This window comes from Cynocephalus volans, chromosome 1 (genome assembly GCF_027409185.1).
Source record: "Cynocephalus volans isolate mCynVol1 chromosome 1, mCynVol1.pri, whole genome shotgun sequence".
NCBI classification, from domain to species: domain Eukaryota; kingdom Metazoa; phylum Chordata; class Mammalia; order Dermoptera; family Cynocephalidae; genus Cynocephalus; species Cynocephalus volans.
The window spans coordinates 145559600-145580304 of NC_084460.1; the positions used below are offsets into that span (position 1 = coordinate 145559600).

General features: G+C 35.2%; 1 protein-coding gene across 1 annotated transcript in view; it reads right to left on the reverse strand.

Annotated features, from left to right (window-relative positions):
- CRYBG3 (crystallin beta-gamma domain containing 3) overlaps window positions 1-20705 on the reverse strand; it is a 105254-nt gene that overhangs the window by 67761 nt on the left and 16788 nt on the right. The window contains exons 2-3 of the mRNA XM_063094384.1: window positions 16239-16305; window positions 4904-5334 (exon numbers count right to left, since the gene is read on the reverse strand). Of these exons, the coding sequence (XP_062950454.1) occupies window positions 4904-5334; window positions 16239-16305 (498 nt within the window). The remainder of the gene's footprint in view (window positions 1-4903; window positions 5335-16238; window positions 16306-20705) is intronic.

Consider the following 20705-nt stretch of genomic DNA (forward strand, 5'->3'; position numbering starts at 1 on the left):
ATAAGGCAACCTATCTATGAAAATATGCAAGAAAAGAAAAATACATGTAGGTAAATTAATGTTATTGGTGAAATCCCATATCAAAATACATAAATTATTCAGAAAATACAACAGCCTTTCAGAGGAACATATCCAGAAGTCTGAAATAATTACAAGAAGTTTTTTTCTATCAAAGTTTTAATGTTTAAGACCTAAAATCTATTGTGAACAGACTGCAATGTTTTTTTCCAAAAGATCACCAAAATAGTTCTTAAGAAAGAAATACCCAAAGAAATATTCATGATTTCAAAAGAAATAGGAAAAAGGAGATAAGGATAAAGATTTTATTCAGGTCCTCTTACTACTAACTCTCTCCTAACCACACCTCAACACATTTTATCCTGCATCAATGCAAATTTTGGTCTAAAAGGACTTCTAATCAAATAAATCACAGAGAAAAGTCCACTAAATTTCAACTCACTATAGTAATGTCTTTTGGCAGTTTGGGGGTTCTTAGGGAAAGACCCCAAAACTACATTTTTTTAGGGCTTTCTGAGTATTTTCTACTAAAATGATTAAATTGATTTATAATGGACTAGTTTAAATTTTTAACTAGATAATGTCCTGTAACACCTAGGATGGAAATGTTACATACTTATAATTAAAATATGCATTCTTTATACTAAACAATTATACTATCATGTTTAAAGCATTGAACATCAAAGCTGCAAGCTTAGCTTCAAGTATTATAATTAGTCCCTTCAGGTACTGACGAGCTATACTCCCACTTTTTCAAAGGTTAATCATACCAACATTGTCTATTTTCTACATCATTTTTTCACAGGTTACAGTTGAGTCACCATAATTGGATAATATTAAGAATATAAAATTGTCCTTTAATTTTTTCCTAGTAAATAGAAATTCCAACACCATATAATTTTAAAAATAAGCTGAAGATGAAAAATTAAAAAGGTATACTTTCACAGCTGAACAAAGAAAAAAGAATATTAATATCATGTATTATGTAATTATACATGGGATCTATAGTTTATCCTATATACCAAAGGTGTGTAATCCAAATAATAGTAAGAAAAAAACAAAATATCTAGAAATGTCAACACTGAAGGTTATATCTGAAAAGGTTTTATAGATTTCAGCCCAAAACATAACTACTCATCATGTTCATCATTTGAAAGTTTATCAAGCCTGTAAGTACTACACATGGCTGACTCTGGATAAATTTGATACACTTGATACTACAAAGGTCAACCAAAGACTTGTGTCACTCTTCAAAGAATATCCTATAATAGCAGCCTGAAAATAACTAGCAAAAGCATCTAATTAACTTTTAGGAAAATATGACTAAGCTACTTTTACAGCAATAAGATACATTTCCTTTCAAATTACATAGTTAAGAATATCTTCTCTCACAACAGGGAAGGCTTTTAACTTTTCTATGGGGAAAAAAAGATGCAAAACCAGCAAATTAAAAAAAAAAAAGTTACAAGAGAGGTTTGACAGTAGAGCTTCTCATTATGATGGATATGAACCTGTGAAAATATATGAATTATAACAGAATATTTTTTTAAAATTTAACCTACAAACTAGCTTCCTATATAAATTATACCATAAGCATGAGTTAACGTAAAGAAAACATTCAAAAAATTGTTAACAAATGGGTTTTCTTAAAGGTTTTCTGGATATTAAAAATAATATTTGCAATGAATTTGCGACTGTATATAAAAACAATAACAAAGCTCTTTATTATTATTTTTGTAATTAACTGAAGATAAAGTCATTTACAATGTCTTTGGGTGAGGATCTTTTAAAATTCACTTCGAATAATACATAATAGCTTGTCTAGATTTTGAAAACTGTATTAATGGTAAACACAAAAAATATATTTGGTAATATAGTAATGGGCAGTGTTCTACAGCACAGGTTATTTTATTAACTTGTCTGAATTAAGCCATTAACCATTTTCATTCAATACATCCTGATTATCAAGACTAACAAAGACAAAAAAGTAGGGGCATTTATTCATGAGAAAAGCAATGCAAGACCTTCACTTAAGTCACTCCTTCCTACATAAAAAAATGTTTTTTTTAAATCTATTAACTGAAACATAATTGATTATACATATTTCTGGGGTACAGAGTTGACTACCAGTGTTGTGTACAGTATGTGATGATCAAATCAGTGTAATTAGCATATTTATCAATATAAAACATACTCATTATTCGTGTCCATTAACCAATAAAATTAAACTTTTATATGTGACACTGAAATCTAGTAATTTCAAAAGTATAGGTTCTTCATTTTAAATAGTATTTTATATTTAAAATATTCTCATTATCTTAATCAAAAAAATTAAATATATCCTTGCTTTAAATTTATATCATAGAACCAAAACAGCCTTAATACTTAGAATGCATTCTCAAAATTATTATTAAGTAATTATTCAGACATATTATTTAAATAACCTCTAAAATCAGTTGTGAGCAGTCCTTAATCATACTGTCAAAATAAAATATTACCAAAATGGTATTCAAATTTTAAATTATAATTTTTTAACAAATTGACAACTGTCAACATTAAATTACTGAAACTGTAATTCTATGCCTTATAATCTGTGGAATTTCCAAAACTAGGCCTGGAGGAAGCCTGTATCTCAAAGTGGAAGTCCAGTGGTGTTTTCCTTTCCTCCTAAATCAAGAATCACCTTTCTTTGCTGAAGTGGTTCTGGAGAATTGTCTTAAACAATTATTCTACTAACAAGGAGGGCTTTACTAATGAGAAATACGAGGTACAGTGTCCTTTTTCATTTTCTGTTGTCCAGTACCAAACATAACCAAACTAATCAAAACCAAAGGAGAAAAAACACAAACTTTCCATTCTACCCAATTTCCATATAACAGCCTCAAGATCGCCATCATTTTAAGTTGTTTTAGAACACTGGGTTTCAAATGTAAGCATGCAAAAATGTCACCCAGAGAAGTTGTTAGAAGAGTGCTGGGCCCTACTCCCAGAGATTCTCATTCAGTGGGTCTGAATCAGATAATCTGTATTTCTAATGAGTTCCTAGGTAATGGTAACACTGCTGCTCCAAGGACCATACTTTCAATAGCACTGCTTTAGACAATTCTATATTACAGAAGCACCACAATTTAGCCACTTCTGCTGTTGGATATTTATTTCCAAATACATGCTCCTATAAATAATGTTTCAATAAACACATTTGTACATCATCAGAAATAATCTACAAACTTTAAGGTTCTTGACACATACTGCCAGCTGAATCCCTGAAACATGCTACCAAATTACACTCCCACTCCAAGCAGTGTACATGAGTGTCAGCCTTATCAACTCTGACTCACTCAGGATACTGCCATTTATTATTACTGTTATCAACTTAATAGAAAAAAGTTGTCTCACTTTAGTTAGTATTTCCTTGATTGCTAGTAAAAAACTTTTTTCACTTATTAGTTTGTATTTCTTTTATTTGAATGATTTGTTTATGTTTTTTGCCTTTTTTGCTATTGGTTAGTTAGTGTCTAAATTGTTTATCTGTCATTTTGTCATATTTTGTGCACATAATTTCCCATTTTCCATTTGAATTTATCATTGTCTAATGTTATTTGACATAAAGGAGTTTGCAAATTGGGAGTAATCTAATCTACCATCTCTTTCCCTATACCTTCCATTGCTATTATGCTTAGAAAGTCATTTCTCACCAAAATAATTCATATAGCTGCATTTAATTTTTTTGTTTTTTAACAGTTACTCTCAATTTATTTTGAAATAAAAATGAGAAAAGTATCTGCCTTTTATTTTTTTCTACCAATTTTCCCAATTCCTCCTTTCTACAAGAGTACACATGCCATCACATTCAAATGTTCAAATCACATATACCAGACAGTCTATTTTCAGGCTGTCTATTTTGTTCCATTTAAATGTCTAGAAGATATTACTCCAGTATGACATTGTTTTAAATACCGTAGCTTTATCAGTACATTTTAACATCTGGTAGAGCAAGCTCCACCACATCACTCTTGATAGGCAAACTCTAATCTATTTCAGTCTTAGTTCTCACAACCGTAAGATGTATCTGGGCCTACATATTACAAGCTTGCTATGAAGAATTAACAGCACCCACAGGAAGATCTTTGAAACTACAGAGTACTTCATAACTATAAGTTATCATCTATATTTGACTACAGTATTATTGATGACCTCTTCACATAAGTTTTCAGGTAGAAGTAAAATTAAAATTAATAAAACAGAACCTTATTATTTATGAATGAACACTCTTATGTTATGAGTGTTATGAATGAACTCAACACACATAAATATTTCTTTGGTAGAAAATATTCCTTCTAGCTCAATTGAGTCTGTCAATCAAAGAACGAAATAAAGGGTGGTGAAATGCTCCTTAAATTCATATGAGATTTTAGTTTCTTTGAGCTGTGTAAAAGGTTCATAAAGCTAGTTTCATGAATAGAGTCAATTTAATTGCTTTTCTTAACCTCTTTAATTAAATTCCACAAAGAAAAAATATTGATAGAATACAAACCATAGCACCATTTTGGTTCCTAAAATGCACATATTGAACATATAGCTGGTCCTAATAAAGGAGGAATTCAGACAATAGCAAACAGTCCCATTCAAGGAAGTCTTAAGTTAGAAATAAATCTTGTTCTCCAACAAATTTAGTACCTAAAAGGTATTAGTACCACCCCCTAAAATAGCTCAAAAGGCCCCAGATTACCTATATGGTACACAGAATCATACAATTTTTTTTACCTCCTAATATAGACATTATAGGATACTTTTTCAAATCCCCTCAATTAATAGGATTGGAATTTAGGCTCAAAAGCTAGGTCCGAAAGCTCAAATTTTGGATTCAATTAAATTTTAAACTTACTTTAGCAAATCTCTGGTTTCTTGTTCACTGTCTTGTGTTGTACCCACAGAAAAGGCATCTGAGAGTTCAGCTGAGTTGGACTCTTTTTCTTCTGTTGCAAGTGCTTGGGTTCCCAGGGAGCCACTGAAAATGCCACTCTCCCTTTTGATCCCTTTCTCATGAAGGTCAACAGGATTCTGTAAATCCTTCTCAGTTTTATCACGTTCATCTTTGAGAGAAGATTGCTTAGCTTCACCAAGAGATGATTTTCCTGAGATATTGAATAAGTTACCAAGAAACTGAAAAAAGCTTTCTTTTGGCTGTCTATCACTTTCTCCTATTTTGGCATCTGAAGTGGAACTAGAAAGGTCATTTGGCTTTTTGGGATCTTCCTGCCTTGCAAGAGTGATTGGCTTCTCAGCATGGTCCCTTTTGTCCTCAATCTGGAGAATCTTTGAAAACAAAATAGAGAATAGTAAGAATTATCATTTAAAAACTAAAATAGATTGACAGATAAGCTATTACATGACAGAATCTGTGCTAGACACCAGGAATACATTTGTGAATAAGACTGATGGCTTCTGTTTCAATTCACTCTACTGAAGAGCACACTCAGCACAACTTTAACAAAGCCACACAGTAAGTGTTGTGAAGGGAGAAGTACAGCACACACAGGAACCCAGAGCTACAGAGTGGGAGCCCAGATTTGGTGAAGGTGAGAGCAGAGGAGGTAACTACAGGGATGCAGAGGAAGTGCATCTCCTGAAGGAGACCTAAAAAGTGACACTGTGATACACACACACACATGCGCGTGTATGTTTCATGTTTAGTGAGGTGTCAGTTTCTAAGGGAGTTTAACGTGACTGGAGGTTAATGTACAAAATTGAGAAGACTGAGAGGTAAGCATGGAGAAAAGTAAAGAGATAATGGCAAATCTCCATGTGTATTTAAATTCAGCCTTTATTATTATAGAGCTAATGGAGAGTACTTCAAATAATTGTACTTTAGACAATAACACCTAAATAGACTTCATCATTTCAGCATTGCATTAACCCATGTACCTGTCACATTATGTAAAACTGTTTCTCAAGAAAATAGAGTAACACAGTGCTTCAATTCAGAGAAAAAGCCCACTGTGACCCTTTCATGTTTTACATGATGCAAAACAAGGACAGCACCGGGCATTCTTGTAGACATTAAACACTTCCAGAAGTGCATTTTGCCTGCTCAGAATTAAGATACTGAAAAGCAAACTCACATTCATGTGCACTCTGTGTGAGGAAAAATTGAGCTGCTGTATCAAAGAGCATGCTGGCATTCCACCTCACACTCTTCCTAGATTCCAAAAAGCTTTAGGCCAATGTGTCAACTCGCCCTGCTTTCCAAACATGCTCACTCACATACTGGCAAGAGGAATGCACGTCCGACAGTATCTGTCACCTGTTATGCTCACTAGCCCTTATAAAAGGAAAGCTCAAGTGGGTGAGTCAGAAAAAGATCAGAACACCAAGGCAAAACCACCTTGGGGCACTTTAGGTTCACATAACAAAATTTTTTAAGAAGCTAATCTTCAAGAAGGCAAGAGCATTATAATTAGATAATGTCATTTGTTCACCTTATTCCATGTTTTAGTACAAGTTCAAAACAGTTTAAAGGAGTACTCCACTAAACACTAATAAAATTGAGCATATGAAAGGTTGAGAAAATGTTCAGAAACTATTTACCCAGAAAATTGACTGCAAAGAAACAATATCCCACCTTAGGTGTCAAAGGGCATAAACACACAGCATTTTTCTGTGTGTTAGAACTTCAATTTATCACGTGAGCCTCTACATTTAGAGTATCACCAGCCTCCTAAAGTCACTACAAGTCTCACCTTTCATGGGTTTCAACTGCAATTTGATTCCACTTGTCTCTACCTCACCCATCCAAGCTTCTGCTCATTCTAAGAGCCCGCACTGTAAGTTACTTGCACCCTCTCCTCGCAAACAGCATAAATGGCCTCTCAGTTTGGCAGAAGAAGCTATGCTAGTCCATGTTTTGAAAATTTTTATTTATATAAAAGTTATACTTTTTTCCCCCTTTAACTACCCCACTTAATTTGTTGTATTTCCAGCCACAATATTTCTCCATGTGTCAAAATGTACTAACAACACTATAACATGAATAGAACAGTGATCAATTCTTTTCTATAACCAGTATAAATGACCACTCGTCCTGCGTAGCTACTTGAAGAAAGTGAACTATGCTCATTAAAACTCATAAATATTCTTAAAATGCTTTAGAGATTCACAAGAGCCTTATAAAATTGGGGCAATGGTCTAAAAAAAGGAAAATTAAGAGAACAAGGAGATTTGTTTTTAAACATTAAAATCTCAAGACAAACAATTTCTGTCAAAATAGTACTTATTTCACAGACTCAATCATTATTTTTATTTGATTATTCCTTTCAAAGCATCTTGCCAAATGAGGAAGATACATTTTGCTAAACTAATGAAAGCCTTTACATTTAACCTTTTGAGATCTGCATAATTTTTTTTAATCTCGTTTCTCCTTCCCCTCAATTTTCAGCTTCTTTGCTATCCCAGAATCTCTATATTGTAAGTGTACGGAAGAGCATTTTTTTAACTTCTTTAAATATCTCACTTGCTTAATTTTTCTCTCATATCTCATGATAAATTTGTATCGGTAATTAAAATACCCTCAACAAGAAAAAAGGTTTCTAAATGTAGAAACTAAAACTAGCAGAAAAGAACACTGCTATTCAAACTAAACACCTACAATAAATGCTGTATTTATGTAATTAAAGTTTTAAGTTTGATCTAAAGCAGCTGTTCTTTATTCTCACCCTAGACAACAATGAAGTTCAGCCTGCCACAGGCACTCATTAGGTGGGGCCTATGACTGCCTGCCAACAGGACTGTCTGCTACTGTTCCAACCCTGAGTAGAATGAAAGCCCTCAGGATTCAAGCAAACAAAACATCAATTCCAGTTGCTATCAAAGATGCTACTATCCCGCATATAATGTATGAACACTACTGATGAAGGCATATGTATCTTAGGAACTTTTAATTCTTTCCCTTCACATTCAACATGGTTTAATGCAGTATCCTTTAGTCCAAATTCATCCATCTGTCTACTCTCTTTGCTATGTGCCCAATACAGGGAAATACAGGAAAACACTAGGTATGCTGATTAATAAGACTTAGCTGTGGCCTTCAAGAAGCTTACAGACTAGCAAGATACTCATCATTACATCACTGTGGGGCTTAGAAGAGCTATGTATACAATGGAGGACATCATTAACTTGACAGGGGATGAGGAGAAACTATTCCATAGAGTAGGTAACATTTGAGCTTGCTCTTGAAAGGTGAGAAGAACATTCTAGACGTGAGGTATAGCATGTACAAGGACACAAGGTCTGAAGCATGTTTACCATGGCAGGGGTGTCGCTCAAGCCTGGAGCATGAGGACAGAAAATGAGACCAGAAGTGGAGGGTGAGGGATAAGAGTCATAGATGACTAAGCAACAATTTGAGTAGTTTAGTGATAAATGGATATGAGAAAAGAAGGGGAGGTAAGAATTAGGGCCTTGTAAGGGCAGAGGGGAGGTAGGGCAATAAACTATTCAGACGTCAAACGTTAGATATTTGGTCCCCTTGTGATTTACAAGTTGTGATGTCTGCTAAGCAGTCAGAAGCACAGTTTAAGAATGCAATTTGGCAATACACAGTGTGTGCAGGGGAAAAAAGAGACCAATGAAAGATCCCTAGGGGAAAAAAGATTAAAAGGCAAGAAGAGAAGATATCAGTGAAAGAAATGGAGAAGGCCAAAACCAGACCAGGTCATTCCCTCCAGAATACTGGTCTCCAAAGGCAAAGAATACTTCCAAAAGCAGAGGGGAATAAAGAATGCCGAATGCCAAATGCCACTGTGAGCTCAAGAAAGATGAGGACTATCCTCCTCACCGGCCTTCAGAAACATCAAGCACACTTCCCTACCTCAGGGAATTTTGCATTTACTCTGCTTAGAATGTTCTTCCCCCAGATAGCTATACGACTCACCCCTCATCTCCTTCAGACCTTCACTTAAAAGCCACCCTCATTGAAAGTTTCCCATTGCTATCTAAAATACCAACCTCTCCACTTTGAAACTGCCTATCCCTCGTTTTATTTTTCTCCTTGTACTTGCCAGTAAATACATTTACATACACATACATACACACACACAACACAATTACATGCACACACACAACTACACAGACACATATCATTTAATATCTGTTTCTTTCTCTAGAATGTACAATCTTCAAGGGATTTTTGTCTGTTTTACTCACTGCAGTATCTCTGACAGTACAAGGTGCTCAAATATTTGTTGGATTAATAAATGAAGGACTGAGGGCTATGGAAAAGCCCTAGGAATGCAGGGACCTGAGTTGTTGATTTGTCCCTTCTTTAAGCCTCTACCATTCAAAAGTGTATGTCCAGAGACAGTCTTCTCCTCTCTCCTCACTACCATTCTCCTTAAAAAGGAGTTTCCAACCCTCACCATCTTCTTTCCCTTCCCTCCCAATTACTCGCTAAATCCCTGCAGTCTGGCTTCCTCCCTGCTCATGCTCTGATCACAATCTCTGAGACACTGTCCTACTTACTAATTGAATGGACCTTTTTTCTTTAGTGATGTCATAAGATGTGTTTGCAGAAATTGAGACAATCTTATCCTGAAAACCATTCTTCCTTTGGCTTCCATGACATCACTCTGAGGTTTCCCTTCTTCCTCTGTGAATACACTTTCTATCTCCTTCAAGTTCATTCCCTCACAGACACCCCTTATATACCACATTCTTCTAATTTCCAGCCTGGGTCTGCTTTGCTTTCATGCTCTTCTTATGAGATTTGATTTCCACAGATTCAATTATCAGATGATTCCCAGATTTGTATTCTCAGCTCAGACTCCTAAGCTATGAACCTGCACATCTAACTATCAACCAGATATTCACCACTACCTGCATGCTTCACTGGAACCTCAAATTCAAAACATCACAAACTGAACTTGACCATGCTATGTCTCTACTCGTCCATTTTCTGTAAACTATAAAGTTCCCACTTTTCATTAAAGTCAGACAAAACATCAGGACACCATGACCTCTCCCCTAGAGTAGCACCAACAGTGGCTTAATCAGTTTCCTCGCTTTCACTCCTGTTGTCTCTCAGTCTACTCTCCAGACAAAAGCCAGAGCAGTCTTTTAGTAGTCAAATCTGATCATACTTAAAGTCCTCCAATGGCTGTGCATTACCATCAGGATAAAACCCAAACTACCTAGCATGGCATTCAAGGTCATGGTAGATCTTCCCCCTGTGGCCTTCTCTAATTTCTTCTTTTGCCACTCATGATACTTGCAATGCTAATATCATCATATGAATTCATTCATTCTCTCCCTCTTCCTCTCTCATTTCCTCCCTTTCTTTTTCTCTTTCTTACTACTATATGTCTTTGCACAATGCTATTCCCACTGCTGAAACCATTTATCCCTTGCCCTCTTTGCCTGGAAAATTCCTAATACAACTCATGCTTTTCAGACTGAAAATTGCACATATGTTCTTGCAATGGATATCTCTAGATGTCTTATGGCTTCCCTGTTACCATAAGTTGAAGGCAAACAATTTCATATGCTTTCATCATGAGTAGGACTACTACGTAAAATATTAACAGTTACTAAAATCTGGTATTCATAAACAAAAACCGCTGCTTACCAGAGAATTCTAGTTAGTGTTTTACCAAGACATTTGGCTGCCACATATTATCTGGCAAATTTATCAGTAGTTTAAATTCTGCCACCAATAGTTAAAATTCCCTCAATTTTGAAGGTAATAATTTATTATCAGTTTATAAATACTGCTATCTTGAGTTATAGCTTAAGTGATGCTAAAATTTTAAAATCAAAATTACTCTTTATTTGCCTTTATCATAACAAATTCAGTTTGTGGTGGGTTATCTAATTAAATCCATAGTGAATATTGATGCAAAGCAACAATATTTTTTTTTTTTTTTTTCTTTTTGGAGGCTGGCTGGTACAGGAAATATTTTTCAGTAAATGAATTTTACAACTAATTTTAATGTGTAAAGATAAACCATTTATATCCCCACTGTGAAAGTAATTTTGCTTTACATATACCATTACATCTTACCATAGAATTAATTTTTCACTAGAAAATGAAAACAGGTAAGGCAGGGGGGGTCATAAACTATTTTTCCCTGCCTAAGCTGGTTACAGTTTAACACAGCAACAAATAAGCTGTTTGCAACTTTTATATCATGACACACCACTGTTGTGATCAGTTCTGAGATGTCATAAATAACTTACTTCTAAAATTAGTTAAAAAGCTGAACTTTCGCCTTTTAAAAATGCTCTAGAATGTCCAGGTTATATCCACAATGATCTTTGATAAAGGGATGTAGTTATATGTAGACTACCAAATAAGTTAATTTAACCATCAGAGAAAAAAATATAGATGAACATTGCTGTCTAAATAAGAAAAGTCTGAGTTATATAGTGGCAGTGGGTGTGGATATGAAGGAAAGGTTGCTGATAGGCCTTGGTGCAGTGGGAAGAGAGATAATATGACAGAATCATTCCTAGGTGTCAAGACTGGGTAATTTGGTGATACCTTTTACAGGGATAGGTAACACAGAAATAGAAGAAAGTCAGGATAAAATTAGTTCAACTTTCAGTATGTCAAAATACCCCATGACATCTGGGAAGAAAGGTCTGTCAAAAAATTAGCTCTATTACCCTGAAGCTCAGGAATGCACATTGGGCTAGAGGAACAGAGGTGGGCTTTGTCATAACATGTAGGTAGAAATCAAATCAACCAGGGCAGACATAAGGTGAGAAGAGAAAGGAACAAGAACACATGACATAGAGGAAAGTCATTCCTTCCTGTTACGGTATAAGGACTTCTCCAGTGAAAACACTGGGCCAGAATAATAAATGCTTTTGATTCTCTGAGATCTTTGAGGAGCCCTGTCTAGTGTTCCAAAACCAATATACAGCACCTGTGAAGGCAAATTTTTCTTTTTGATAAAGGCAGTTTATGAATATAGTTTATAAATTAACAGCACAAATGAGAAGTACTATGGTACAGAACTGCCTCTGAATTCTCTTGCCTCCTCTCACTAGAATTGTGAGTTTTGTCAAGTGACTTAATCTCTGAGATTTACTCTCTTCAACTAGAAAAAGGGATAAAAATTCGAATTAACAATGTAGATAGACCACACACACTGATTTCTTCTGCTGCAAAAAACACCCTAAAATGATAATAAAAGATTTTTTTTAAGTTAAAAGTACAAAGAGAGAAAGAGAACAGATACAGCAGGTAAGAGATTTCAGACAAGATTTGGAAGGCAAAGGCAGATGGAGGCATAGTAACCAAGCAGAGAAAGCTTTCACCTAAGTGTCTATAAAAGGGAACTCATCAGAAGCTCATAAGGGAAATAATCCATCCCACAAACAATCTGAATAATCTCAAGATGTGAAGACACTAGGTACTGCTTAAGGCAGAGTGAGACATGGGATTAAAAGTAAAGGGTTTGAAAATCTTCAAATGGAGTAGTTTGAAGGGGGTCTCACCATTCCAGAAAGTCCAATGATCCTCCCTAGTTCCCACCACCACCACTACTGCCTGTCTCCCAAAAAATGAAACCACAAAAACTACAGAACATTTATGAAGATATTGAGACTTCTGGAAAGACTGAATTTAAGAAGAGAGAGATCTGGGAGCCAAAAGATGAAGCTGTAAGATTGGAAGATTTCACCTTGGAAGATTGACATTGAGAAGGGCTGAGGACTTTGAGAAACATCTGTATGAAAAGTTACTTAGCCAGAAAAGAATCAGTGAAGGGCAAAGTGAAGGAAATAGCCAGAGGAAGGAAAAAAAGCAAAAGGGATGATATCACAGAAGCAAAAATAAGCCAAAGGAAATTCCTGAAAAGGAGAGCAAGACTTGGATAATCAAGTGTTTCAACTGATTAAACATAGTAAGAACTAAGACAAGGCCACTGAGTGTGGTCAACAAGAGGTCATTAGCGACCTTAAACGTACTGGTTTCATGCAATGGCTTTCACTCATTCAACAACTACTGAGCATCCATGACATGTGTGCCAAGTCATAGTTCAGGAGAGAACTAAAGGAGAGAAAGAAGTCAGATTAGAAAGCGTTAAGAAATGACTACGTATTTAAGACAGAGTTTCGTAAAAAATTTTTCAGTAAAAAGTAGGACTGAAGTGGTATGACAGACTAAAAGGAAACCAGACCCACAAAAAAAATTTAAAAGACCAAAACATTGTTTTTACATATTTAGAGAGAAACACAGGGAGACCTGAGGCAAATGGGAAGAAGCCAGTGAAGATTCAGAGATTGAAGTAGTCAACGCAAGTTACGAGAGGCAGCCAGAAGACAGACCACCAATACTGCTGGTATGGGGGGTGAGGAGTTGGGACTTTAGGGAGTTTAGCCTTGGAAGGGAGAAAGGGATGCCTCCACCCTTTTAAATAAAAGTGGATGTGAACACAGCAAGAGTCCAAGGCTATATGACAATGGTAGAATGTGGAATAAATATCTGGAAGCTCCTCCAGCTAGATACAAAAACCTGATTAATATAAACAATACCTTCTAGCAGAAGAACAGATTCAAGTGTTCAAAGTGGCTACCAGTGTTAAGAATCAATAACTTAATGATATCCAAAGATAATATAAAATGTAGTTTAATTGTTTAAAGATACAATTAACTTTTGTAGCTCATTTTGTCTTATAACCAGCAATCTTTGACATCTCAATTTGGTATCTCAAAATCAAATACAATAAGAAGACATATATAAGAATATGTTTATATACATAAATCTGTTATGATTCAGACTTGAGAGGGAAAATGCATATTTTTCCTTCTTATCACGGAAGGCATTATAAAATTCAGGTTAACAAGATGGAAGCACGGTGAGAAATGTCAAACTTCAGTGAAGTGCAATGTTTCAGAAAACTATTCATTAGAAAAACAAAAATGCTTTATGCCACTTGCTAAATAAGAAATGCCACATGCTTTATGCCCCTTGTTAAACGAGAAACTGTCAACTGATACTATTCAAAATAGCAAGAAAAAAGGTTGTTGCTAACCTTTTCTTTTTTTTTTTAAGGTATGTGGCTGACTGTTGGCATTACCAACATATATATTTGCTTTGATGCCTGGTAGCAGCAGTCCCTGAACAACTGTGTCTATGTGACTAGGTTGAAGAAATCCTACCAGTAGTTTCCAGAAGGTTAAAAAAAATGTTACATGGGCCAAAATGCTCAGGCTGCCCCAGAAAGAGTGCCATGGTACCCTTTCTACTATGGACTAATGGGAACTCAAACTAAAATATTAAGAATAATAGAAAAAAGAGCATGGATACCCAGCCTCCATATATATAAATATATTTGCCACCATATATATTTCCTGTATACACAAAGATGTGACTTTTTGGAGTAAATCTCCACAGGTGGAAAGCAGGACTTCTGAAAATACAAGCCTGAATTTATCCAAGTTTGAAGACTGGAGATTCTTTTTAGTGAAAGTATAGCTATAATAGCAGACTGAGTAGGGAAACAAGCACAGACCAAGAGAAGAGAAGGAAGCAAAGACAGGAAAGTCTGATGAAGGTCAAGAGTGAGGAAAGAGGCAATAAGAGAGAATGACAGGAATTGGTAACCAAAGAAATGTCAAAGTCTGAAATCTCAGAGGTAACAGCCTTCCTGTGAAACAACACAAGGGCAAAGTTTCATATATAGGAACAGAAGTGAAAATGTTCAATAGGGCAACTCAAGGCATGTAAAATCCAAAGGAGGAAGAAAGCTACAGAGCCTGTACAAGGGTAACCAGCAGGCTGGCTAACAATTGGTTGGAAAAGAGAAGTAGGTGAGAGACATTATAAAACCTGGAACAGAATGTAGTAGCCAGACTCACAAAGGAGTGAAGAAAGGGAAGCAAGGTGATCATGATGTTTTTCTTTCAATAAAATATTTATATTTTTTACTATGATGAGTATAGTGGATTGAACGGCCCCCCAAAGTCATTAAAGCTTAATCCCCACGGTCACTGTTGGCAGGGTGGGAAATCCTACTACAGCATTGAAAGGTGGGGCCTTGAAGAGGTGACTGGATTGTAGGACCATGCCATAGTAAATAGATTAATAATGGTGGTCAGGGGCATGTTTCTGAAAGCTTTAAAAGAGCACTTGAGAGTCTCTCTCTCTTTGCTCTACCATCTTCTGCCACATGAGACCCCTGGGTCACTGTTGCCACCACCAAGACCCTCACCAGATGTGTTTCCTGGACTTTGGACTTTCCAGCCTCCAAAACTGTAAGCAATATACACTATTTCTTTTTAAATTACCCAGTTCCAAGTATTTTGTTATAAGCAGAAGAAACAGACTAATACAATGGGGAAGGTAGGAATAAAGAATGTAACAACTTTATCTTTACCATACTTAATGAACTTGGACTTTATAAAGTTTTCAAAAATGTTCAAAAATGCCCATATCAGTATAATGAATTCAGCTGACTTTTTGGTCTTTTCACTGACCAAGCTAATTTACTACCCTGAAATCCCCATAAAATACAAACTCTCCTAGACTGACTGTCACGAATCATACAAAAAGAAAGCAACTGGGACTAAAGCCATGATTGTGGGATAGCTACCAAAATGTGATCACATAACTGGACAAACAACAGAAACATCCAATTTCTAGAAAATCATTTATGAATAAAAAGAAAGGTTGCAACGGTTAGTCATTGTCAAAGATTTTCAAGCACTCATCAACAATTTTCCAGGTGTGTAGCTTATACCCTTTTGGGGCAAAGGCCGGAGCTGACCAAACACATCCATCACATAGTAATGACATGCAGAAACATGTTATTAACTTCTACCGCCCAAAAGCACTATTAGTTGTTTGCATCATTTTAGATAACATGACATAAATCTAACAACTGCCCTGGAAAAAGAGACTGTGGAGGTCACATGATCCAATTTAAAGATTAGAAGACCAAGGCACAAAGAAGTTACATGTCTCAGACATACAGCTAGTTAGTAGCAAAGCTGAGAACACCATTCTTCCAACTCCCTTCTCAGTGCCCTTCTCCCCCAACCCCATTTTCACCCCACCTCATGATGCAAATGTCAAACAGAGCTGGGCTGTATTTCCACATAAAGTAATGATATGGTGTTCTTTTTGAAATGTAAAATAAGATGACAGAATCTAAAAGGATGAATGAGCAGCAATTAAAAATATCTACTTGATATAAAATAATATTAATTTAAAACTATACCTTTACTGCTTCTGATGAGAGTACATTTTCCTTTTTGTGACTTGTGCTCATGGGCTCATTTTCAACACTGAAAAATAAAAACCACAGTTTCTTTTGAAATTAAAAGAGAATTACTAAACTCATACAGTTTCTGTATTTAAACCAAAAACTGAAAGGTCCTTTATCTGCAATGCTCAGAGTCACATACAAAATGTTATACTAAGATTATGTCAATTTGGATCTCTAAACTTGAAATACACATTCAAAAATGGTCATCCAGGCTTCAGAAATTTTTGTGAGTTCATTATGCTTCATATTTTCTTACATTGCTAATCAACATCTCAGTAATGATGCATCTGAACAAAGGAACACCAGTGTAAGACTACCATCACCTCAAAAAGTACTAGCACTCTGAGATTTTATTTATATTAAGGTTCTCCACACACTAATCTTTTTTTAATGCCTATGCTAAATGTTATCTGGAATAGAATACATGTCTACTCAGCAAATAATTACAAACATACAGGTTCATCTAGTGAATCTGGGGAACACTCAAAAATAGATGCAGTTTTATGTAATCCCAAATGCATCCCTGGTGGTACCTTAAGAATCTGACTTTCCAGAAAGTCACTTTTAATTGTCTTTTGTCTGGAATACCTTCCCAGATGCTTTGTGAGATGTCATAATAAACTACTTAGCCTATCAGGCACATATACATCTTAGATCTAAATATTTGTATCTCTGTGTTTATGATCTCATAATCCTAAACAAATTGAGTAGCTCCACTCTAAAGATTATCAAGACTGTCTACCATGTACTAAGGACTGTGTTTGGCCTTAAGGATATGAAAAAGAGTAGGTCAGGGTCTTTGAAAGCTCAGTCTAGTTGGGGAGACTGATACACAAACTTTAACAATAGAGTTTGGTAGATGTTATAAGTGTTGAATGAGCAAAATGCTGTGGAGCTTAGAGGAAATAAGGAACAACCAATTCTGCCTGCTTTGTAAAATGCCTTCAGAGGAGGTACAAAGGTAGAGAATATGGCATTTTCAGGAAATTACATTTTGTTTGTTTTTAATACACAACTGGAGTATAAAACTTGTGACAGGCAGAGGTAATCCTGTAGTGACACCAGAGGTTATTCAATGCCAGACTATGAAGAACTGGTCTGACCCGTTACAGAATATGATCTTTGCCCTACATGCAGTGAGAAGCCCTTAGAGCCTTTAGGCAGGGGACAATGATAAGCAGGAGGATGACTGAGAGTGGCCAAGACACGGAATCATGGTCACTGGTGGTAGAGAGATATGAAAGGAAGAAGTGTCAATAGCTCAGATCAAGTAAAGGCCACCTCAAACAAGATGGGACATAATTTATGCTACTTAGATTTTCTATCCATAAAAGCCAGTGCTATTATGCAAAATATCCAGTGAACTAATGGTAACAGTCAAAACACAGGAAAAGAAGATAGAAAGATCATGAAAACCTGGAAAATTCAATAGATTAAAATTTCATTAAGTCCCAGATTCTATGGAGAAATACATGGACAAACAAGATACAGCAGTGTTCTTAAATATCAATAGAAAAAACAAGCTTGTAAAAAAAAATATGTGAGATGTGTGTTAAAGACATGGAAAATCCTATAGGAAAAACCAGAGGATGAAAGTAGAAAATAAAATAATATTATATAATACAGAATTACAATCTGTATTCATATATATATGCATAAAATAAGGATGTCTCAATAGTTGCTATTGTAAAGGTGAATCCTTTCTTTTTTTTTTTTTTCCTATTTTACTAGCCTTATTTTTTGCCACAAGGTTGTTTACAATTCAGTTCGGGGTTTTTTTTGTTTTGTTTTGTTTTTAAATTAATTGTGAATTGATACTGGTCTATTTAAGCTCAAATCAAAGAAAACCAACTGGCAAAACACATGTAAAAAGAGAATGTTATAAGGATTAGAGGTACAATTAAGAATAATACTGCCCTTGATGATTTTATAAATGAATTCTCTAAATACGATCTATTTTGAATGACCTACCTAAAAACTATGTAAACATACAGCAACCATTTAACTTTTTTCTCCTATTTCTAGGTTCAAGATTCCTGAAATTCTACTTTATTTAGAGTATTTACAGGGCTTTCTATAAATATACTGCCTTAGACTATAAATGAAAATAGTACGAATTTCTTTTCTAGCACAAAAGCTGCGAAAAATGTAGCTTTGAGTTCATGGGATTAATACAGAACTCAGTCTTTTCAAGCAGCTATAATTACTTCCAAGTGCACACTACAAACACACACAAAACAGCCACAATAACATAGCAGTAAATCAGCACATAAGTACTGAATAAACAACAGAAAAATTCAAAGCTAATATCACCAAAAGAAATATTACTTGACACTTCTTAAAAGGTTCTGAAACTTGTTTCCTATGTTTAAGTTCCATGATTCTTACTGTTAAACCAGAATTCTAAAATGTGTTGAGATTTAAAGCAGAAATAGTTTAAAATTCTCTTTTAGTGATAAAAGTCATTGCTTTAATTAAAGGTTTCACAACTCCTTTCCTAGATTATTAGAGACCCTTCTTAATCAGTCTCTCGCACCTTTAGGATTGCTCTGCTTCAATTCATTCTTCACCTGGCTGTCAATATGAGTCTGTTAATACAATCATGACATTCTCCTGTTCAAAAATCTTTTGAAGAAGGACAAAAACCATATGATCATCTCAACTGACACAGAAAAAGCACTTGCTACAATTCAACATCACTTCATGATAAGAACCCTCAACAAATTAGACGTATAGGGAACATACCTCAACAAAGTAAAGGCCATATATGACAAACCAACAGCTAATATCACACTGAATGGGAAAAAGCTGAAAGCTCTTCCTCTAAGGACTGGAACAAGACAAGGATGCTCACTCTCTCCACTCTTATTCATCATAGTACTGGAAGTCCTAGCCAGAGATTAGGCAAGAAAAAGAAATAAAGGGCATTCAAATTGGAAAAGAGGAAGTCAAATTGTCCCTGTTTGCAGATGACATGATCTTACACATAGAAAAACCTAAAAGCTCCACCAAAAAGCTCCTAGAACTGATAAATTCAATAAAGTTACAGGACACAAAATCAACACACAAAAATCACTAGCACTTCTATACACAAATAATGAGCAAGATGAAAAAAATCAAGAAAGCAATTCCATTTACAACAGCTACCAAAAAAACAAAATATCTAGAAATTAATTTAACCAAGAAGGTAAAAAAGCTCTACAAGGAAAACTATAAAACACTGATGAAGGAAATTGAAGATGACACAAAGAAATGGAAAGACGTTCCATGTTCATGGGCTGAAAGAATATTGTGAAAATGACGTTATACCCAAAGCTATCTACAGAGTCAATGTAATCCCTATCAAAATACCAATGGCATTCTACACAGAAATAGAAAAAAGCAATCCTAAAATACAAATGGAACCACAAAAGACCCCAAATACCTAAAGCAATCCTGAGCAAAAAGAAAAAAGCTCGAGGCATTACACTACCTTACCTCAAAATATAGTACAAAGCCATAATAACCAAAATAACATGGTACCGGCATAACAACAGACACACAGATCAATGGAACATAATAGAGAACCTAGAAATAAAGCCATGTATTTACAGCCAACTGATTTTTCATAAAGGCACAAAGACCATTGAATGGGGAAATGACAGTCTCTTCAATAAATGGTGCTGGGAAAACTGGAAGTCCACATGCAGAAGTCTGAAATTAGACCTCTATCTCTCCCCATACACAAATATCAACTCAAAATGTATCAAAGACCTAAACTGAAGACCTGAATCTATGAAACTACTAGAAGAAAACATAGAGGAAACATTGCACAAAATGGGAGTGGGCAGCGATTTTTTGAGCAAGACTACAAAGGCACAGGCAACTAAAGCAAAAATACAGAAACGAGACTACATCAATCTAAAAAGCTTCTTCACAGCAGAGAACACAATCAACAAAGTGAAATGATAACCACAGAATGGGAGAAAGTGTTTGCAAACTACACACCAGACAAGGGGCTAATATCCAGAATACATAACTCAATCAACTCAATAGCGAAAACCCAAATAACCCAACTAAAAAAAGGGCAAAGGACCTGAACAGACATTTCTCAAAAGACCAAATAGGCACATGAAAAAATTCTTGACATCACTAATCAACAAGGAAATGCAAATTAAAGCTACAATGAGATATCATCTCACTCCAGTTAGAATGGATATTATCAAAATAGCAGAAAATAAAAAATGCTGGTGAGGATGCGGAGAAAAGGGAACTCTCCTACATTGTTGGTGGGATTGTAACTTGGTACAACCATTGTAGAAAACAGTATGGAGATTCCTCAGAGAACTAAAAATTTATCTACCTTATGACCCAGCAATCCCACTACTGGCTATATGCTCAAATACTACTCAGCTATTAAAAAAATGAAATACTGCCATT